Raw genomic sequence first — 21,173 nt, 5'->3', positions numbered from 1 at the left:
GTCAGGTGCAAAGTGTGTTGGGCAGAAGTGTCACGGTTCTGGGTCAGTTTGACCCAGTATTTTCAGTTCTCACGTCTTGGTTTGATTTTGTATTTTTGGGTATTTTCTTGATCTATGGTATGATGATGATGATGATGGTTATTCTTTAGTAGGTTTTAGTTCATTCTGGTTTCGTTCTGCCCGTGTAAAGTCTGTGTTTCTTTGTCTACGTCTTTGTGAATTGTTTCCTGTTTTATTGTGAAAGGTTGTGCCTCATGTCAGTGTGTCTAGCTTTGCTTTTGCTTTTTTTGCTTTTTGTCCCAGCAATAAAGCTGCGCTTTAAGTTTGACTTCCGTGTTGAGTCCTGCATTTTGGGCCCACCACTCCTGCCTGCCTGCCACACAGCCAACCCTGACAAGAAGCTTAGATTATACTCAGTTGCTGACACAGACATGGAGAGCTGGAGGTCCGACAGCAGTGGTGTCCAAACCCAGGCCTCGAGGGCCGGTGTCCTGCAGGTTTTAGATGTGTCCATCACAGCTGATTTAAATGGCTAAATGACCTCCTCAACAAGTTTTCCAGAGGCCTGGTAAGGAACTAATCATTTGATTCAGGTGTGCTGACCCAGCGTGATCTAAAACCTGCAGGACACCGGCCCTCGAGGCCTGGAGTTGGCCAAGCCTATTCTACAGCCATCAGGGTTATCCTTGGTTATGGTTGTACCCCTTGAAGTTTACTGCAGCATCACTGGGAGACAAGTGAAGACTGGCAGACAATTTCAGAAGATGGATGGATCGATGGATGGATGGGTGGATGGCACCACAGAGGTCCGGTTCAGGGACTGCAATGACCTGAGGAGTCTAGCAGACAGCTAATGGCTCTTAATGGATAACTTTAAGCCTTAGAACATTTTAAACAGAAGCGTTATAAAAACACTCCTGTACAGTTTTTATAAAGGGGGAGATTAGCTATAGAGACCAGCTGTAAACAGTCTGTGGAGACTGATTCACTTACACTTGGTTTGCACTTTGTATTTTCAGCCCTGCGTTTGCCATCGATGAGATAATCAGGGGAAAAGTCTGCCAGCATCTGAATGGAGATTTCTGGAAACTCTTTAATCTAAATGTAAAATCTGACCAGAAGTATTATGATAATAATTTTAATTTAAACTGGCGGCTTAAAGGATGAATTTATAACTGAAAAACCTAGTCTGAGGCCTTTTAATAGTTAATAATTAATAATCCATTTCAAACGAACTGTAACCTTCATGTCGCTGCGTTTAAAATCACTCTGGAGTTTTTGTTCACCTGTTGTTGTGGTGTGTTTTTGTGGGTCTGCGTTACACAATGAAGGTGAAAGTCTTTTCCGTGTACCTGAACACTACGCGGGGAGGTGCTGACAGCAGACAGGAAGAAGGGAAGAGGAAGGAAATGGAAATTAGCTCGTCGGCAGTGTCTACCTGCTGGCAGGACATCTGACATCTCACTGCGCCACCACCAGGACTTGAAACTACCTCTGTTACCTGCCTGAGCTCGGTGACACACTACACACAGAGGCTGCTAAAACTTTAGAGCAAAGTGGGGAACAAGGACAGAACAGTATTTATGAAGCAGGTTGGAGGCTGGAGAGCCGATTTCACATGATGTTTGTGTGGAGGAATTAGGGGGAGGAGGCACCATGGTAACAAGGAAGCTGGTGCTTCTCTTATCTATGGAAAAGGTCCATCTTTACCTGTAAGGTTCACACCAACACGCTTCATGTGGTTTGCATTCATGAAAAAGTAAGAAAATGCTCTGGATGTCATCGCTTCATCAGGTAGTGGACTTCTGCTTACACTAGAGCCCACCACCATGAAGCCCACTGTGACACAGCCACAGAAGACTGGGGTGCAAACTCCAGGTCGGGAATGAGTTGCTGCTCCAAGTGCAGGAGTTCAAATACTTCAGGATCTTGTTCACAAGTGAGGGGAGAGCGGAGCGAGCGACTGATAGATGGATAGATATGTGAATGTCAGATGTGACGAAGAGAGAGACGTGATAGTGAAGCTTGCTGGTCAATCTGCGGTCCTACCCCCACCTATGGTCATGAAGGCAGATAGAGGTGGATGGAAATAAATATCCTCAGAAGCGCAACTGGACTCCTAGACTGCTGCCCGGTTAAGAGATGAAACTGGAAACCCACAAAACTCCTATACCACATAAGTGAAGGACCAAATCCCCACCAGTAAAGTGTACATTTTAGGACATCCTCAGGTCTCAGGAAAAAAGTCGTCAGGTCTCTGAGACCCGACGACTTTTTTCCTGAGACCACTTCCCAGTTTTACTTCTGAAACGGTGCCTCTCTAAGGCTCCTTTTATATCCAATCACTAACCTGCTGCCAATGAACCTGATTGGCTGCATATGTTCCTCCAGCTGTTTCTTTTTAGGACCACTTACCTTTCCTGCCTTTTGTTGCCTACCACGATCTCTCCAGCAGTGAAAATAACATGAATAATTTAAAAAATGTAAAATTTAATTTGGATAATTAGGAATTCCAGAAATCACACATGCAGTAGACTGAGTTTCCCCACTTCCTTTCATAGGAAGTTTAAATCCCACATTAATGAAGATAACTGGAATATTTTGAGGAATATTTCTATGTAAACATCATAATTTGCTGTTAATCTAATTAAAAGCATATTGGAAGGAGAAGAGGAGGTGGCAAAGTGGAGAAAATGAGCAATAAAAAATTGTGAATGATTTAAATGATTTCCTTTGATGGGTACAGGATATTATACATACACAGTGTGGAAGGACGAGACGCACGGGCGTGTTTATCAAAGGAAACGTGTGATCACAAGTCTAATGTGCCAAAAAGCCCAAACACGCTGCAGGATCTGAACATTGTTTCGATCTTCTGGTTAATTAAAAATGCAGTAATTAGCTGAATGATGACTTTGAAATAAAGGAGATAATTTGAAGTGAATGAGGAGGCTCCCAAGCTGGGAGCTGAAAAATGGGGGGAAAGGGAATCTGGCATTGAAAGTAAAGCTCTGAGGTTTTTGTATTCAGCCTTCAGCAGACGACACCAACAGCCATCTCTGAATTATGCTGTTAACACTTGTCAGCTCAGTTAATTGGCTGGGTCGCTGCTTTAAGATTGATACTGGGAGAGCAGAGTGAGCAATTAAAAAGGAAAGATAATTTAAAACTATAAAAAAATAAACCTGTAACCAGTTGGCAAGAGCGGGCAGGTCGGGAGAAGTCGCGGCTCTGGAGATGTCAGTATTTTGTGACTGAACACAATCCCAGCTGCGGTGGAGGGTGCTGTCATTTTCTCTTTTCACCTCCAATCATTTCAATTTTACTTCCAGCATGGAAAGTTGCCCACGCTCGCCGATCCCCGTCAGAGGGGAGAAAAAAAGCCAGCCGCTGGAGAGAGGCGGCAACAAACCCACTCAGCTTGTGTTTGTATCACACATATAAATGGTTTCCATCAGAACAAGCACACAGGACGGGGCTCTTTAACTTATCTGCCTTTTTGTTCTCTGTGCAGCCCGTCCCACTGTTCTGGTCCAAAATCAGCCGTAATGAAAGCAACATCATCAAAACTCAAAGCCGACATGGCGAGAAAACTTTTCCAGAGGAAACCAAGCTTGGTAGTTCGGTAGTTTTTGGCGCGCTGTGATGTAAATGATGCTTTAAAGGAGCTCATTTGTGTTCTTTTCAGAACAACATTTAAATCGAGCTGAGATTTTATCCAAACCGATGCAGACGTGTCGGGAGAAACGGTTAAAGCAACGAGCTAAAGAGGTTAGCACAGACGTCGCTATTGCCCCAGTTAGACCAGAACAGCACAAAGCATAAAAGATGGCTGCAGGAGGCCGTAAGTCTTTGTCAAAGGAGTCCAACATGAGTGGAAGAGTCAGCGAAGCTCACTTCTGTCCGATGACAGTGATACTGAGGTGGGGCGTGGCTGTTTTATCTAACGTTGTTGGAATGAAACTGAATAAACTCTCATATCATGGGGAAATGTATTCAAACTGGTTATCAGAGGGAAAGTTTGATATTTAAGGGCCTCACAGCTAACACTAACTGGTTTAACCAGCTGTTGTGTAGCCGGCTCTGGTCAGCTGTCTGGAGACGGGAGGGTCACATGTCTAATCTGCTGGCAGTAAGTAATCCTGACAATATCGGGAATGAATGAGCGTGTTCATGTGTTACAGTCAGCTTCAAACTAGCTGCCAAAACAGCATAAATAAGTATTTGAAAAGCTAAGAACAAAATTCTAAAACTGAAAAAACCCAAAACAAATGTAATCGATAAAAATAAAAAAATATTGAGGGATGCTTGAAAAAAGGCTAATTGATTGACAGCTGGCAGCTTGTTTCTATTCTTGGACTCTACTAGAGTAGCTTTGCATGATTCCCTGCTTCAGTCTCATTGGTTCTGCCCTGTTTCACAGCACAGGAAGTCGGGAACGATGGACTTCCTGCTATCAGAAGTTCACTGATGGAGAAAGTTTGTGTCACGTGCTCTGAATGTCTCGTGTGACTTACCTCGTTGACGAACACCCAGTGACTGTCTTTGGAGGCCAGATTTGTTTCCACTGCCTGCAGACACACAGAGACACAGAGACGAGGGGTTAATAACAAGGACCGCCCAAAGCCGATTTAATCACACGCCGCTTCTCAGAGGCTGACGCAGCATTTTATCACACTTCAGGTTCAGCAGCCAGATCTTGCAGTGTGGCCTCCGAGGAGCAGCTGCTGTACTGACACCACAGCTGCCTCGTCTGCCTTTGTTCTCGCCCGTGTCATTGCGGTGTGCACGTTTGAAAAGTTCAAGTCGGCCTCCTCCCCTTCGTCTTCCTCCTCCGCTGTCACGGCTCGTCCTGCCAAAATGTCGAGCAACAGAGGCTTTTGAGAAAGCGAGTGGTTTGCACTTAACAAAGCCCCCGGAGCTCGGCCGGTCCTCTGCCACCATGTGATAATCCTAATAACACGCAGCATCCTACAGATGACAGCCAGCCTCGCAGCTGACAGCACAAAGTGGAGCAGAGCTCAGTCCTGCAGATCAGCCTGGACCAGCTGGAACACGTGCACAGAGGCAGCTGCTAGTAATGCAAACGCCCCCAAAACATGACAGAACTGTGGAGTTATCTCAAATAATGACGCGATATCATGAAGAAGAAGTAAAATCACTGTAAAACACCCAAAATGCTCATTGCTTCATGATTCAGTTTTAAAAATAAACCTTTATTCTCCCTGAGTGACGCTTAATTCTGACATTTACACTTGGCTCCACCCGAGATGGTTGAACAGCAAACCCTGTATTGTCTCAGAGGTGAAAGGTTGATGGAGGCAGGGATGTATCTGAGTGCGTGCCCACACGGCGCCGCACGCCAGCATATGGTCTGACTGCAGAGCCGTGTGGGTGTTGTTCTGCCTTCTGGCTCCATGTTTAGAAGCAGCATATTTAAACCAACGATCTCACAGAGTCGTTAGCTAATGATCGAAATTATATGAAGTAAAAAATAATATTTCACAGAGATAATAAAAGAACGAAAGGAAACATCTGGTCTGAAGTATGACTGAACACACACGTGCTGTACGTCTCAAAATGTGATCATGCTACTGAATGAAAAATGAAATGAGAACATTCCTGGTTTATTCTTTTTATTAATGCTTCGTAACAAATATCAAAGTTTGTTGGCCGAAGAAAAACTGCTGCTGTATCCTGATAAAGGTTTGAGTGTTTATCTGCGTAGGTCTTCAGTCCAGGTCACACTAGTCCTGAGAAGAACTGGACTTCTTTAAGTTTCACCTCTCATCCAATCAGCTTCTTCAGTCCGAGGTATTCAGCCTCTCGTGGGGGTTGTCCTCTGAAGCCATCGATGTCCACTGAATGCCTACCAGTGACCAGACGTGGTGGCTTACGACACCAGCAATCCGCCACTGAATCCCTCCCCAGGTGCTTCAGCCTGAACAAGTCTAGTTGCCTCCTGTAGGGAGTGCAGAGGTGTTCACACCTCAATGGAAAGCAGCTGTCAAAAAGTTGCGTGTTTCATTACACACCAAGCGTGCCTCAAAAAATGGCACGAAGTTCACATTTTTTTGAGATGCAAAAATAAAATAAAAAAGAAATCGTTGAGCTTCTGCAAATAAATCGTCTCCAAAAAACACTGAAAAAAAAATGAAGTCGATATCAAATGATGAAGAGCTGGTGCTGATGTTTCTGAACAAGATCAATAAGTAATATTGGGAAAAAAAACAAAAACTAAAAAATGCCGCAAAATCTTACAGCATAATTATGCAGTCATTGCAAACGGCCGAGCCCGAAAAAGTCTGGTGTGTAATGGCCTTCTTGGCTAAGTTGGGGGGACCACCAAACATTTTTAAAGCACTTTTCAGAGGATAGCCAAGAGCTAGCTAGCAGTAAACAGCCAGCTAGCAGTAAACAGCTAGCTAATTTTTCAGCCATTCAAAAGATATGTTGCTAAAAAAAATCACATATCTCATCAAATGCAACAAAGAGCACAGAAGATTATATTTTTAAATAGATATAAACACAAATTTTTATCATGTTACCTATGCTAATGCTAATATGTCTGCATGTAGCATTCTAAAAGCCTGTACCTGACTGCAGTGGTGATTCACTGATATCACCTGCTGCCTGAAGCCTTTTCAGACCTTTTTCACGTGTCACATCAGGTAATTTCATTTCCAGTGGCTCCGTTCCAAGAGGCTAACCGTCAGGCATGATGATGAGCCAGCATGCCTGAAACTAGCTCACCTGAATGGGGAACGGTGCCAAACCTGCCTGCTGTTCAAAGGCTCTGCGTGCTGGATTCCTGTCATAGCGCCGAGCTACACCTGAATACAACAGAGCCATCGCTCATTCATCATTAGCATTTTACAGACATCCTCTAATGAGCAGGACCAAACCTCGTGACAGATTCTAACAAAACCAAACAAAACCAGTCCTGACTTTGGGAACAAATACCTGAGACGAGGCATTTGAAACAGGTTTTCCATATTATCCATATTCAGACAGTGGAACGCAGCCAGGAAGCTGGTGGAGTCAGAAGAAGAATCTGTGTTTGGGATATTACATCACTGAGTGCATTCACTTCACTCACACACACACACACACACACACACACACACACACACACTAAACAAGAGTATTCCCACACAGCGTTCGTCCATGAATATCAGTTCGTGTCACGTCTTTGCTCTCTGTCCTCGGACTGACAGATGTTTTCTAACAGGTTCCACATTCGGCTTCCAGATCAACAAACGCTGACACACTCGTGAAGCTCCACACAAGCAACAACCTCGAGGATAAACAGCTCGTGAACTGCATGTCCACAGAGCTAACGCGCACAGACGTTTTTAGAAAGAAGTGTTTTTCCCACATTTTATTTGTGCACATCTGCTATGAGCAGATACACCAGTCAGCTGCACGATTCATGTGCAGAGCGAGTGAGGCTGATCGCCATGTGACAACGCGGCGTTCTGCAGGGCGTTCTGCCCTTCATGTGGCATACATCTCATTGCACCCCACCCACCTTAAAGACTTACAACCAAATAATGAATGAGAAGTCAATACTGATTCTATGTGAAGTGATGGAAACCAGTCGGTGTGTGTACATGATGTCAGGTTAACCTATAGCAAAGGCCACAGCACCTGTTCTCATAGCACACCTCACATCTCCCACGTGGAGATGTCACCATAACCTTTATTGGACCTGGATAGAGTGCGAGCGTTCTCACGCACGCCTCGATCGCCTCCGTCCTCCCATCCAACTCCGTTCTTCCTCGCTGGTGTTATTTAGATTCTGCCTCTGGGTCCTTACTTCCTGCTCGGTCATTAAAATGCAGCCCACATTGCCCTCTGGTTTATTTTCTGCTACTGTGGGCACAGAAATTGGTTATCAACAACAATTACCCGTCAACCATGAAGGTAAAAACATGTATATTGTAGCTTTTAATGACGAGTGTGGGTGAAGAGGGGAGCTTGCAGAAACACGATGAAGCAAAGGCTGAGAAGAAAATAAGAGAATAAAAATGTATGGAGTGGAATTAATTCACGATATAAGAACTGGCAGAACATGCTGACCTTGTTATTCCCGACGGACTCGCCGTGCACCGTTCATATAATTGCATTATCCAGAATATTTCTTACATCAATCTCGCTATTTTTTAAGAGCCGTCTTAGGTGAGTTTGGCTGCCGTTCAGATGTAATAAATTTATGCTTTTAACTCACGGCGAGAATGGACAGCTGAACAACATGGAGGCTGCGAGTCTAACCAATCAGAGAGGAGTTTCAAAATTCAAGCTGCGTTCGGGAGGGTTTTATAAACCACACTCACATTCCACCATTAAAGTTTCTCAGCATCCTTGAGACCAAATAATTGGCTTTTCTATGTTTCTTTACTCATAAAACATTTGTGAAAGCTATTTTTGGGGTTTCTTTTTTCTGTCTGGCTGCCAGAAGCCATCTTCTTCCTGTTTTTGGCAGTTTGCTGCACATCTTGGCACTAACTGTAGATCGCTGGAACAGTGTCGTCGGCAAAGTGTGCCTCACCACAACACAGGAACACTGATACTAAGCCTTAAAAACACAGATCCATGATGGCGTCTTTAAGTGTTTAAAACCTGCACGAAGCTGCTGTGTTTAACCCTCCTAAGAAAATCAAACAGAGTTGGATTTTTCTTTCTTTCGGTCACTTAAAATATTTCCCGTCTCACAGATGCTCGGATGGAGGGTGATCATATCGTAACATTGTGGATAATGAGTCCAGTGTAATTAAAAGCTCAGTTTTTTCTATTCTTGACGTCAAACGGCAATCAGATTAAAGCTGTTTAAGTGCCCCGCCCCTCGGTAGGCTCTTTTATGGAAGCCTGTTTACACCACTAAAAAAAAAAGGATCCATAACTCAAAATTTCGAGTTCTTTTCTCGAAATTTCGAGTTACTTTTTCAAAATGTCGACATATTAACTCGAAATTTCGATTTATTAACTCAAAATTTCGACTTATTAACTCAAAAATTTGAGAAAAGTAACTCGAGTTAGCACTGCCAATCAGTAATCTACGTGAATGACGTCATTTCCTTGTTACCCGGAAGCTGAAGCCCTCAGCTACAACAGCTAAGCTGCCGGTATTACATCCAGTCGTGAATGCACAGATTGCTGAGTGTTTTCAGCCTGGCTTCACAAATGATGAAACCCCTGTGTTATTAGCTGAATCACACGGTGTTACTATCAGCAAACGTACTCGCGAAAGCGCCAATTTGTTGGGATCCGTTTTTGAGTGCGCGCTCCTCTGCGCCATATGCTTCCGGGTAACAAGAAAGCGACCTCATTCACGTAGATTTTTGATTGGCAGAGCTAATTCGAAATTTTGAGAAACTTTTCTCGAAATTTGTTTTTATTTAGTGGCGGAAACGGGCTTCCATACTCTTTAGACCAGCAGGATAAACACAACAAAATAAAATGATACGACCAAGACAAAAACTGTGGTATTCTGTAAATATAATAATAAACGTGAATTTACTGTGTAACTGTGCAACTTTATTAGCAGCGTCCTCCTGAAATGTGCCAACAACATTCAGAGTAACATCCTCCTCTCTGCCCCTTAATGCTCTCTGGTTGCTATGGTAATGCGTAAATATTTCTTTCAAAATAAGGCGCACAACTACAACATGGGAAAGACCCAGGGAAACAGAGTTCACGATAAAAAGCCTGAAAACCATAAATTTCACACCAGAGCCTCAACTCTCGCAGCCCCGTGGCCCGGGGGTTGGGGACCGCTGCCTTAGAACGACCTGCTCTTTTACAAACGTTAGTACAGGCGGACTGTGTGGCTACGCATTTTATATACCTGTGGTAAACTTGTGGCTATAGCTCATATTTCCACCGTCTGAATGTTCATTTGTGTCGTGGTCAAAAACGAGTCCGATGGCGCTCGTGTCCCATCACGAACTGACTCAGCTGGCAGTTTAGGGATCGATGACTATCAAGAGACCTGCCATCATGTCAGTCAAGATATTTCGGGCCACGGGCCCAAAACGGTGACAGACTGATGTCGCCATTTTTTGGATACTCAGGGGGGGAAAGCGACACTGTTTTGATTGTGAATATTTCCTGGAAGGTCAGGACGGTTTAGCAGCGACGCACGAGCCTCCGCCTGCTCGCTCCGTCTCATCCCTCTCGCTGAGCTGTCTGATGAGGTTACATCGTGACCTCGACCCATCGCGCCGCAGCAGTCGGCCCGGGGGGACGGTACAGGGGGATGACGATGATGAAGGCTGACTCACATGACTGACAGCTACACAAATGTGCGAGAAGCTCAGCGCGACTGAGAGCAGAGAGGCAGACGACACGCTGAGGAAATCATACAGACACGAGGCCCGGGGAGAACTGTGGCTGTAAACAAAGCGTCCTCTTGACTTTAGACAGTTAGCCTTTTTTCTCCTTCGTCTCATACGTGACATCACACAGGTCAGGACTTTTGATCACTTCGTCTGTCTGAGGAACGAAGGCAGACGCTGCAGGAAGCATCCGCTGCACGTAACAAACTGAAATACTGACTGACATCCAAAAGCATCAGATCAGAACTGCATTCAAAGGGAACAGTTGTACTGTGCTAACCTCAACTCCAGGTTTGAAACACACACACACCTGCAGGCTTAACCCTTTCACCACGACTTTAGAGCAGCCAACACACAGTACGACATACAAGTTAGGATAATCTGACTGCTGAGCTTGCTGCTAATCATCATCAGTGTCCAACGACCCAATGGGGATACACAGTCATGCATCACAAGACTTTTTAACCTCTTTGACACACAAGGTCTTGAATAAGATAAGAACAGATAGATCTTTATGTCACTGTAACCAGAATAATGACCTCTCTCCGTTGGCAGCATGTAGGTCGAATAACCAGAACCCAACATATCCTTAAGATCTCATAGCCCCCTGTTGTCCCTGAACCTGGTAAAAGGGAGTCCTTCCACTCCTGGAAGAAACCCCCAACCCCCCCGTGACCGTTTAGCTTCAGCCCATGTTGGATGTTGACAGGCTAAAGTTGCAGGATGGTCACAGCAGCTGGCAGTTTGGTAGTTTTTAGTTTGTGTAAGTTTTGTGGAGTTGCTCTACAGCTGACTGCTGTATGGATTGCTTGCATCTTTTTGCATCACTCCTAGAGCGGTGCTTCTGCTTTTATTCAGCAGTTGAAAGCACAAAGTCAGATGGGAAACATGTCAAGAGAGAGAAAAGCTAGATATAACAGGCTGGGAAACAAGTGAGTGTCTGTTGGGCTGCAGTGTAAATGTGTTCTGTGGTTTTGACAGCAGATGGTTTCTGATACCCAGGATCAGCACAATCACTTCTGCTTGGTTATCAGTGTTTAACCGTTTCTGCACAGACCCGCTAAACAAATCACGTGAGAGCAGTTTTACTCATTACTGAATCATCTTTCTTTTTTCCACAGGTTCGTAAAACTCCACAGAGAAAACTTTTCAGACTTTACTGAAGTTTTTTCTTTATATTTTAGAAACGTTCTCAGTCAGCTGCAAGAAGAGAATGAGCTCGACCTCGGTAAACCATCAAGATTACCCCAATCAAATGTGACATCCATGTGCTCAGCTAATCACTGTTTATTCATTTTAATCTCATGCGGTTATTATTTAAAGGTTAATTTTTGCATAATGATGTTACATTGTATCAGCTATATATTATCTGTTACACTTTTTAAAGGCAGTCAAATTAAAACTGAACAAATCACGCAACTCCGAGCGGTCTTAGAGGTAACTCGCCTGAGTTTGAATTGGCCCACACCTCTGAGCAGGTCTACCAACATCCAGTGGAGACCAGTTAAGAAGAATAAATAACCAAATAAATAAATATTGTATCAACAGCCTGCAGCCAGTTCTGTACCGAGGAGCCAGCACATAAATCTTGTGTTGTTGAAAGATTGTGTTTGAATCTGTCTTCACTTTCCATCATGCAGAGCAACATTTATATTTAACGCACGTCAGTGAAGAGTCCTCTGACCCTTTGAACAAATAACTTTTAGAGCCACTCTCCGACTCGTTAAGAAAAACGACAAACATTCAGTTTTTATTTGCAGGTTTGACACCGGCGTGTTATTACCAAGCACAAACCCTTCCAAGTTTGCTTTAGATTATAAGCCCCACCCTCAGTGGCGCTGTGAGGTTGGCAGGCTAATTACAGAAGCCGCTCGGCAGCCAAAGATCGTTAGGATTACGGCTAGGCTTTTTCTCCGGCTGACGGGTCGCCTCCCAAAGACGCCACGTCGGCACAGATTAAACCGTCTTCTCCGGGTTTAAAAACGCCTGCCGTGAACTGATTTTACTGAAGAGACAAATTAAACCATTATCAAGAAAACCAAGAGATCCTGCACAGCCAACAGATATAACAGGCGTGGTTAACGTTCCACACAAAGAGTCTGCAGTGCTGGACGTATTAGTAAGAAGTACTGCAGTTTTTTGGGAGGGTTTCTTTGGCCGCAGATCAAAAATGCTGCCGATAAATATTCAGACAGAGAAACAACAATAAGAGCCTGAAGGCTCAGAGAGAATGAAGACAGCGTGGAGTTGGAATAGCAGCATCTTTCCCTCCACAGCGGCCGTCCAACTATTTGTTAAAATCCACCAGCAGCACCTCGACCTTACAAGGTGCTAATGACGTATCGATCGGGAGAGCAGATATACATGGAAGCTGTGAAACACAATCAAGGTTACTCTGCTAAATATCGAGTGACGAAGCTTCTAGGTAAAGACGGTTGTTTATTTTTGGCCGTTAACTTTGTGTTGTGTTTCTGAATGTTGCTGAACGAGAAGCTGCTCTCCTCCCTGAAATGCACTACTGGGGTACTTTTATTATATAGTATTAGAAATAAATGTGGGTGTCATTACATAATGCAGCGCCCAAGAGCTAATTGCATATTTCCTACTAACAAGCCTGTGTGTGTGTGTGTGTGTGTGTGTGTGTGTGTGTGTGTGTGTGTGTGTGTGTGTGTGTGTGTGTGTGTGTGTGTCAGAGCCTTATATCTGTTATTCCTCTGTGCCACAGGACTATTTAAAACACCGAAGAGCCACACTGTTGTGCTGGATGACATTTGCTTCATTACCGTGGAGTTGATTAATCTGTCACTGGAAAAGAACAAAAATTCTCCCCTATTTGCTGAAAATAAGTATTTTTGCAGGCTTCGATTTCAGAAACTGAAATGGTTTCTTCAGGCGTGAGAGGAGATGCTTGGGGGTGATGCAGCACATGTGAGATTACGCCTGGATGACACCGATGGAGGCGGAGGCTCTGGACAGGAAGTTCTCAGCTTGGACTGTGATAACTAATTAAACGTGGATGGATGGATGGATGCTGACAATCCAGCGTGCTGAGTTGTTAGAAATGCTCCTGCTTTATATCTGAAGCCAGCAGCAGAGCTCGGGGGATGCGAGTGGTCCGGTGCAGCGGGGATTAGGGAGTTCGCTGGTTTATATTTCGCTCCACTGCCTCGCAGACTCTCTCCTTCTCTCTCTATGGGTTTAATATCCCTGACAGCAAACATTAATGGGTGGTGGGAGCAGTGGGAAGCAGGGCCATTACACTCGAGACAGGATGCTTTTAACACCACGTTAATGTAAAAGACTCGTGTGGATGGACCTCCGTGTGGGACATCCACCCAGGACTCTAGAGGTGGAGGGGAAAAAGATTCCCGTCAAAGCACAAAATTGAGTTGTTGTTCCAATATGATGGAGATACAAATGGAAAACCGAGTGAAACAGCTGGGGTCGGCTTCTTATCGACTCTCTTTCAATCCTTCCAAAAGAAAAAAGAAAAGTTTTTGAGGGAAGCTTTGAAGAGCAAAGACGACTTAAAGCTCAAGGCGGACTGAAGAACAGAGACAATATTTAGTTTGAAATTAATACCAGTGAACATCTCCACACTGAAGAAGAAAGAACATCGGCGGTCGACTCAAGAAGGCAGACTGACGGCGCTGTGTTTCGCTTCAGATCAAAGGTGTAGCGCGGGGGCTGATCCACGGAGAGGCTGAACCGGAGTGCTCAGCGTGCACGTTACTTTACTCAGCACAGGTCAAGCCGGGCTCAGTCACACGTGTTCCTCAGTTATTGTGAAGTTTGCCACTATTACACAAAGATGACGCTGTCCAGTGTGTTTGCCCACTCTGTGAGCAGTGTGTGTGTGTAACGAGAATCAGCTTTGCGAAACAAGGAAACCCTCTTCAGGTTGAAATGAAAAGCAGAGGATATCATCAATCTTCGATCTTTGTCTGCTTGACGTCGCAGAGCTGATGAAGATGAAGCCTCGGAGTGTTGTTGACATTCAGTCCCTGATGTGGATGGTACTCTGCCGTGACATCAGGCTCGTTATCCGTCTCTATTTCTGCACCACAGTGTCCTTTACATTCAGTTTACAGACTAACAGGCATCAGGAAGGCACACAAAGAACAAACACAAAGAAAACCCGTCCACTGCAGCCAGCAGCGATGCTCACATCTGCACCTGCACTACAACGAAGCACACAAACACTTTTTCCAATTTCATTTGAACACGAAGGATGCGGATGCTCGCAATCCAGGGCGTCACTGTACTTAAGGGAGCTCTGTTCTTAACAGCAACGTCATGACCTCCGTCCATCCAGGCCGCTGTGACTCCCAGACTGACTGCAGGTCGAGTTGATTCTGTCAGCACTCATCCCGCTCGCTTCATCAGTGTACGGGGAAAAACGGCCGCCTCGCCGTCCTTCTGAGTGTTAAAGCCCACGAGAGTAGCACTAAAAGCAGCTCTTCACAACGTGAGAGTTCAAGAAGAAAGCTGAGAACGAGGAGGTTTCATGTTTTTGGTTTTGCGAGATGATGTTTAAAAAGTCAAGATGGTGTCAGTTCACCGAGAACGCTAAAAAAAATAGTCAGGCAGCATCTCCTTCACTGCTGCGAGAGCTCTGCTGCCTCGTCGGCACAAACGCTGTGAGGCTGACGGCTCTGTGGAGGTGAGTGGAAGCAACAGCTCCCATATGAAACTAACTCGTTAAGGTTTTTGGTCCTATTTCTTTATGAACATGCAACAGTCAGTGCAAAGATGCAGGCCTCAGAGGGCTGTTTCTGCTATTTCAGCTCATATGTTACAGAAATAATTCAGTTGGAAATGATCTGACTTGAATACTTATTATAACTCCTGGCCAGTTTATTTAAATGTACTACTTGAATAATTGTGGATATTTCCTACAGGTATTTGCCTGCCGATGGATCATCTACACTGCAAACCTTAAATATCCCATCTATGCTAAATCATGGTTGGACCGGGGAGGTACGTGGTCTCAAAGGACAAGTGCAAATGCATCCAAGATGAATTCAAGAGGGACTGAAATCTGATTGCTCAATCCGCATCAAGAGGAGCTTTAAATGCCTTTTAGCCTGATTTTGAAAAGGTCCATTTCTCTGTGATGGATATGTAATGTTTTTCCCCTTCTGAGTGTAGCTACATCGTTCAGCAGGCCTGTGGAAATACAGCCTGTGTTCTGAGATAACAGCAGCTGGATTTCCTGTGAAATCATCAGCACCTTTCTCTTTAGCTGCAGACAGAAAAGCAGCGTGTCCGTGTTCCCAGAGACCTGTGTTTTATCGTATTATGTCTTTAGCTGTGCTTTAGTGTGTCCTTGTGAGGTTATTTATGTCTGTCTTCTTTAGGTAAAGCTCTTATGCTGTTGCAAATTTCACCTCGAAGACCATAAATGTTACTGCGTTACGTATTATGTTGAGGGACCCTCGTTCCTCCAGGTAACATACATCACATTAACCCTCCCATAACCCCAACCCAACCTTCCCATCATCCTCTTGTCCCAAGAAGAACAACACTGAGCTGACCGATGTTGAGGGATATGCTGTGGTTGGTTCAAGTCTTCCTCTTTATATGGAAATGGAACCATTTTTCATCAGTAGGGTTCCTGCCTTTGGAAAGGGAGGTCCAAAGGCGGGGACCTCCTGTTTGGACCTCCTGTTTCGATTATCCCAAGTCTTATTTAGCACTTAGTTCCTCCTACGCCGGGCGGCGCATCGGGCAGCTAGTGATCTCCATCGATGTCGGTCAGCAGCGACTGCTTCAGCTTCGTCCCAGGCAATGTCGACAGTTCTCAGATCGTCCATGAATGTTCGACGCCATGTGGTTTTTGGTCGGCCTTGCTTTCGCTTGCCAGTGCGTGGACGCCATGTCATGGCAATCTTAGCTGGGCGATGAGGGGGTAGGCGTAAAATATGGCCCGCAAAGCGGAAGCGCCTTTCTGCGACAACATCGGCTAATGGGCGGGTGCCTGCTCTTCGTAGGACCTCCTCGTTTGTTATTCGGTCCCGGTAGGAAATTCTCAGGATTCGCCGCAGGTCACGTTGTTGAAGCACGTTCAGGTGTTGAATAATTGCACTTGTTGAGCGCCAGGTTTCACTAGCGTAGAGTGCAGTAGTGAAGACGATAGAGTTCAATAGTCTGATCTTGACCCTAACATTCAGGGAGGTCGAGTTCCAAACAGGTTGGAGACGTCGCAGGACACCAGCTGCCTTCCCTACTCTGGCGTCAACATCCCAAGTTAGCCAACATAATCTCTCCATCGTGTCCTGGTGTTTTCTGGGATCTCCTCGTAGTTGGGCGTGCCCAAAACACCTCACTTTGGAGGCATCCAGGAAGCACCAGCTCCTTTCACTGCCTTTCATTTGAATGTTTGAAAACTCGGCCTCAAGGCAGACATCCTCACAAACTCTACCCTGGGTTTGGTGCTTGAGAAAAGAGTTCTAGAAACTATCTTCACCCTCAAGTGTTCCAAAAATGGACGGTATGTCCTCTAACAGAACTACAAAAAGATTACGCTTGTCCAAAAGAAGTTTAGAAAGAAAGCAGAAAAACATGGATTTTGACTTTTTGTGTCTGTAATGCGACAATCTTGAAATGCAAAGTCTCAGTTTAATTTGAAAAGCCTGTAAGCTTGGTAGAAGACGTGGAAGGTCTGGGGCTCGGTCACTCAGGTGCAGCTGGCTGCCGGCGGAGCTCACGGGCGCGTCACTGCAACTCCCCCTGGCTTCTGCTCCGCGGCTGCTGAGTGAGCCCTCATCTGGGACTCTCCTCAGCTCTTTCTGGGACAGTGGCGCGGCTGCCCCTCTGTTGGTCTTCCTTGGTCTCTTGTGTTCTGGGGGCCTCTGGATGTCTGGAGTTTTGATCTCCTCCACACCTGCTTCACGCCCTGGAGGACGGGGCTGTGGCCCCCCCACACCCTCTAGCAGATCATTACATGAAGGAACCTTTTAAAAAAACAAAAAACAAACGCGTCCATGCTCACAGGTGTACACACGGGTGATCACACCCACAAACTACACCCTTTTTGGCTCCTACCTCAAAGCACACTGTGTTCTGTTGATCTTATGTGCTGCACAATAATGTTTAACATTTAGTATTTACTGTCATATTCCCATATATCATTGTGATGTTGTTTATTCTATTACTCTTGTTCTCTTCTGCTTGCTTTCTTTTTTCTTTCTCAGCAGGTGATCCAGGTGATTGATATCTGCATTTTTTTTTCTCTGCCCGTTCTGTTGGTTTTTGTCTTTTGCCTTTCTCCCCCGTCCCTCTTCTCAGCTGTTTCTCTTTCCCTCTTTCTTTCTCCCCTTCTTTCCCCCAGTCAAGTCTGTCCCGTATTCAGTAAGTGAAAATAAAATAAACAATAAAAGGTGAATCAAATGGACCATTACGGCAAGGCTGGGATGGTCAGTTTGGTAAAGTAAATCCGTTGGGCATCTTTCTTTGCCTTTAGACAACAATTCTGATGCAAAAGAGCCAAACGGGACAGGCCAAAAAAAAAAAAAAAAAAAAAAAGAGAGAATGAGAGGAAGGTTTGTGGTCACATAAACAAATGATATCAATCTGTAAAGTGACATTAATAGTGAGTGTTTATGAATGCTATTTCTCACTGAAACTACAAAAGAAATGAGCTCCTGAATCACCCAGAACATCTAATTTATTTGGTCGGACAGACAAATATGACTTTCTCCAACATTTGACACATCTTATCAGAGCTTGTTGCAGCACATAATGATGCTGATATTACAATGAATATTAAACTGATAATTTACCGACTGCAGTGGGCTTCGATGACATGTTTCCCATTTTTTGTGAAGCCTGCAGATAAATTTTTATTCATTACTTCCTTCAAAGTATCTTTCAAATAAATGAAGAAAATACTAATTTATCATCATCTGCTGTAACAGACGCTACCTTTTCAATTTAAGCTTCTGTGGAAACACAGACAGTGGAAAGCAATTTGATAGTTTCATTCCAAGTGCAAACACTTGAGCTCAGAACTGAGTCGCACTGGGCAGTAAGTCAATTGGTACTTTTTGTCCACAACACAACCAGCTTTTTGAGAGGCCTGGGTCACGTTTAAGGAAGACTGAGGAACTTGACGGACGCGCATGTACGTTAATGTATTAACAGGTAGGTGCAGGTAGTCAAATTCCTCCAGAATGGCACATCAATACAGTTTAAGGAGCTTGGAAAGAAAAGCTTCTGGACTTCTTTCAGATGTACCCAAGAGCTTCTTCAGTTCTAAGGTCAATTGGTGGAGGGTCCCAGATTTAAGCCCTATGGGAGTGTCCCCCCAAGAGGGACATGGGATCCTAATGATCCTCTACCTAATCACATGAGCCAATGTCTGAAACGTCTTCAAGCAACTTAAAGAAGTCCAGACACTTTTCTTTCCAAGCTCCTTAGGCTACGATGACCTGGATGACTGAGGACCTTCACAGACATGCCATCAGATAGATTTGCTGTGTCTCCCAGTGTAGTCTGAAGAACATGGAGGAGATTCCAGGAAACAGGAAGTTACTCTAAGAGGCTTGGATAGAGCCAATAGGAATATCCATAGAAGGATGCATAGAGGTGAACAGGCTAGCCAACGGCAGCCTGACGGCATTAAGGTGTTGGGATAAAATTCTTGGACCCGCTGTCAGACTGTGCTGGGTCCTGGCTTCCTCCTGCTGCACAACAATGGCCGGCCTCGTGTGTCGAGAGTATGCAGGTCTGAAGGATGGAGGATTTGAAGCCAGTGATCGGCAATGTGAATGGTGAGAAAGACCTTGCAAAGACTCAGCTAAAGGTTCGGCTTCATAATGAATTATTAGTTCATTGTTTGGCCTTCCACTTGTAGTTATGGTTCTCTTGCAGAGCTCTGAATATTCCTTTAGGAGCTGCTACTGAAGGAAAGCACAAAGAAAAGCGAGAACTACTGTACAGCCACGAAGTGGAAACACGCAGTGCAGTTAAATGATCGTGTTGCTCTATAGCAATAATGTTCCACTTGGAAGGTTATTATGTATATCATAGTTCTGAAACTAGTGTCAGCACATTAACGTGGAAAAAGATCATCTTAAAAATGATATAGTTTCCACTGTTGCATGTTATTCTGGGCAAAAGCAGCCTTTGATCCATCAATCAAAATCAGAATGCTTTATTAATCCCAGAGGAAATTATGCAAGCTCGTAACTCATTTTCAAGAACACCTGAAGCTTTACTGGATTTATCCTGCTCAGTCCTGAGGGGTGTGAGCAGCCTCTGCAAAACTCACTCTGAGACCCGGTTTTAACCGTTTGCCGCGTAGGCATGGAAACCAGTCATCTCCGCTACCTCGGAAGCTGTTTCGGTCTCCCGCCTCCTCTGCCCTGCTGGAACGGCGCCGAGTACAAGGATTGTTCTGACACCTCGGTGAGCGAAGCAGAGAAAACAGAGGAATGTGAGGATAGATGTGCAAATGCGAGGAATTTTATAGATCAAAAAAGAGCAACCTGATGATTAATAGATTCACAGTTCACAGTTTAGAGACTGTGGTATTTAATCCATGTGTGAAAAGTGCCAGATTCACTGTGAAGTCAAATCCACGATGTGTCATCTGTGAGGGGATGTTGCTGCTGAGCTTTAGAGCTGTACGGGGTCAAACAGGATGTTCCAGAATGCGTGCATCCAAGCAGACGCCTCGTCAGCCAACCTCCTGACTCTGCTGGTTCTGCTCTGCTTCACTGTGTTAGCTGTTGTTCTGAGGATGGAGAGATGATGTGAGTGAGTTCAAGCTCGTCTGATAGCATCTTAGTTCAGATGTTTTTGATACTGGTGCGAACGAGTCATTAAAACAGATGTTCAGCTGTAGGCGCTGCGAGTCGTGTTGCTCCAGGAAATGAATGCAAGTCATTGTAATGTTTTCTAAAACATGACAGCTGAGCTTGAAATTGCCTGAACTGTGCGCGTCTGCTGAACGGAGGAAGATAAAAACAATGTCTGCAAAAATGCGAGCCACTTGGTGTGAGATCCAATTTTTCACCTTGAAACAGGTGAAGAAGGCGACATGTAAGGTGGGATATTTCTGTTTTGAACTTGCTTTATAGTTTCACGTCGATGCAAACAAACACACACACTGCCTGTGGCGGCTTGTTTCATGTCGCGGGGGCTCGGTGCATCTGAGGTGAGAGAACCAACCGACTGACCCGCAGCTCAGAGGTTTTCCCTCTCGGGCTTTAATGTGAACAACAAACCTGTTTCAGTCACCGAGTTCTGCACGCTGCCATCGACCTGTTGGTTTAATTATAGCCTAACCAACAGCTGATGGGGAAGCACCTGAAAGAGTCTTGATTTGTTTGGATTACAACAATCAAATTATGCTAAAAATGACTAAAACTCCACCCGACTGTGTCCCAAATCATACTGTCATTCCAAACTGCGTATTTAGGGACTCCTGTACAGACGAATGCTTAGTGAGCCTTTTAGCACGAGCCGAAACTTTTGGACACTGCAACCTTTGGTGAATCTGCTGTTCGCTTATACCAGGCACGATCCTCCACATGATTTTTTTTCTGCACAGTGCAATCAAATATACAACCAACGTTACAGTTCTTCCTGTAGTTTTTAGGAGATCGCCCACTGCACAGCTGCGGTTCTACCATCTGTGCATTCATGTATTCATTCACACATGAACACCAGCCGGTAACATAACATTTAACCCTGGCTTTGCCAGCTTTTGTTCTTGATAACCACAGTAACTCCTGATCATACTGATATCTTCAGACAGTCGTTACATCACAAACAGCTTTATTGGCCAAATGTGTACAGAAACAAGGCTGGGCTCTGTTTCTCTTTACT

General features: G+C 44.8%; 1 protein-coding gene across 2 annotated transcripts in view; it reads right to left on the bottom strand.

The window, feature by feature from the left end:
* Positions 1-21,173, bottom strand: part of grid1b (glutamate receptor, ionotropic, delta 1b) — a 621,235-nt gene that overhangs the window by 90,000 nt on the left and 510,062 nt on the right. For both annotated transcript variants that reach the window (XM_080873797.1, XM_080873798.1), the window contains exon 5: positions 4,518-4,571. In XM_080873797.1, coding sequence (XP_080729923.1) covers positions 4,518-4,571 — 54 coding nt within the window. The remainder of the gene's footprint in view (positions 1-4,517; positions 4,572-21,173) is intronic.

The sequence above is a fragment of the Rhamphochromis sp. 'chilingali' genome (genome assembly GCF_963969265.1).
Source record: "Rhamphochromis sp. 'chilingali' genome assembly, chromosome: 22".
In the NCBI taxonomy this organism is placed as follows: Eukaryota; Metazoa; Chordata; class Actinopteri; order Cichliformes; family Cichlidae; genus Rhamphochromis; species Rhamphochromis sp. 'chilingali'.
The sequence above is the reverse complement of the archived record's forward strand: the minus strand, read 5'-3'. Positions and strand labels throughout refer to the sequence as shown.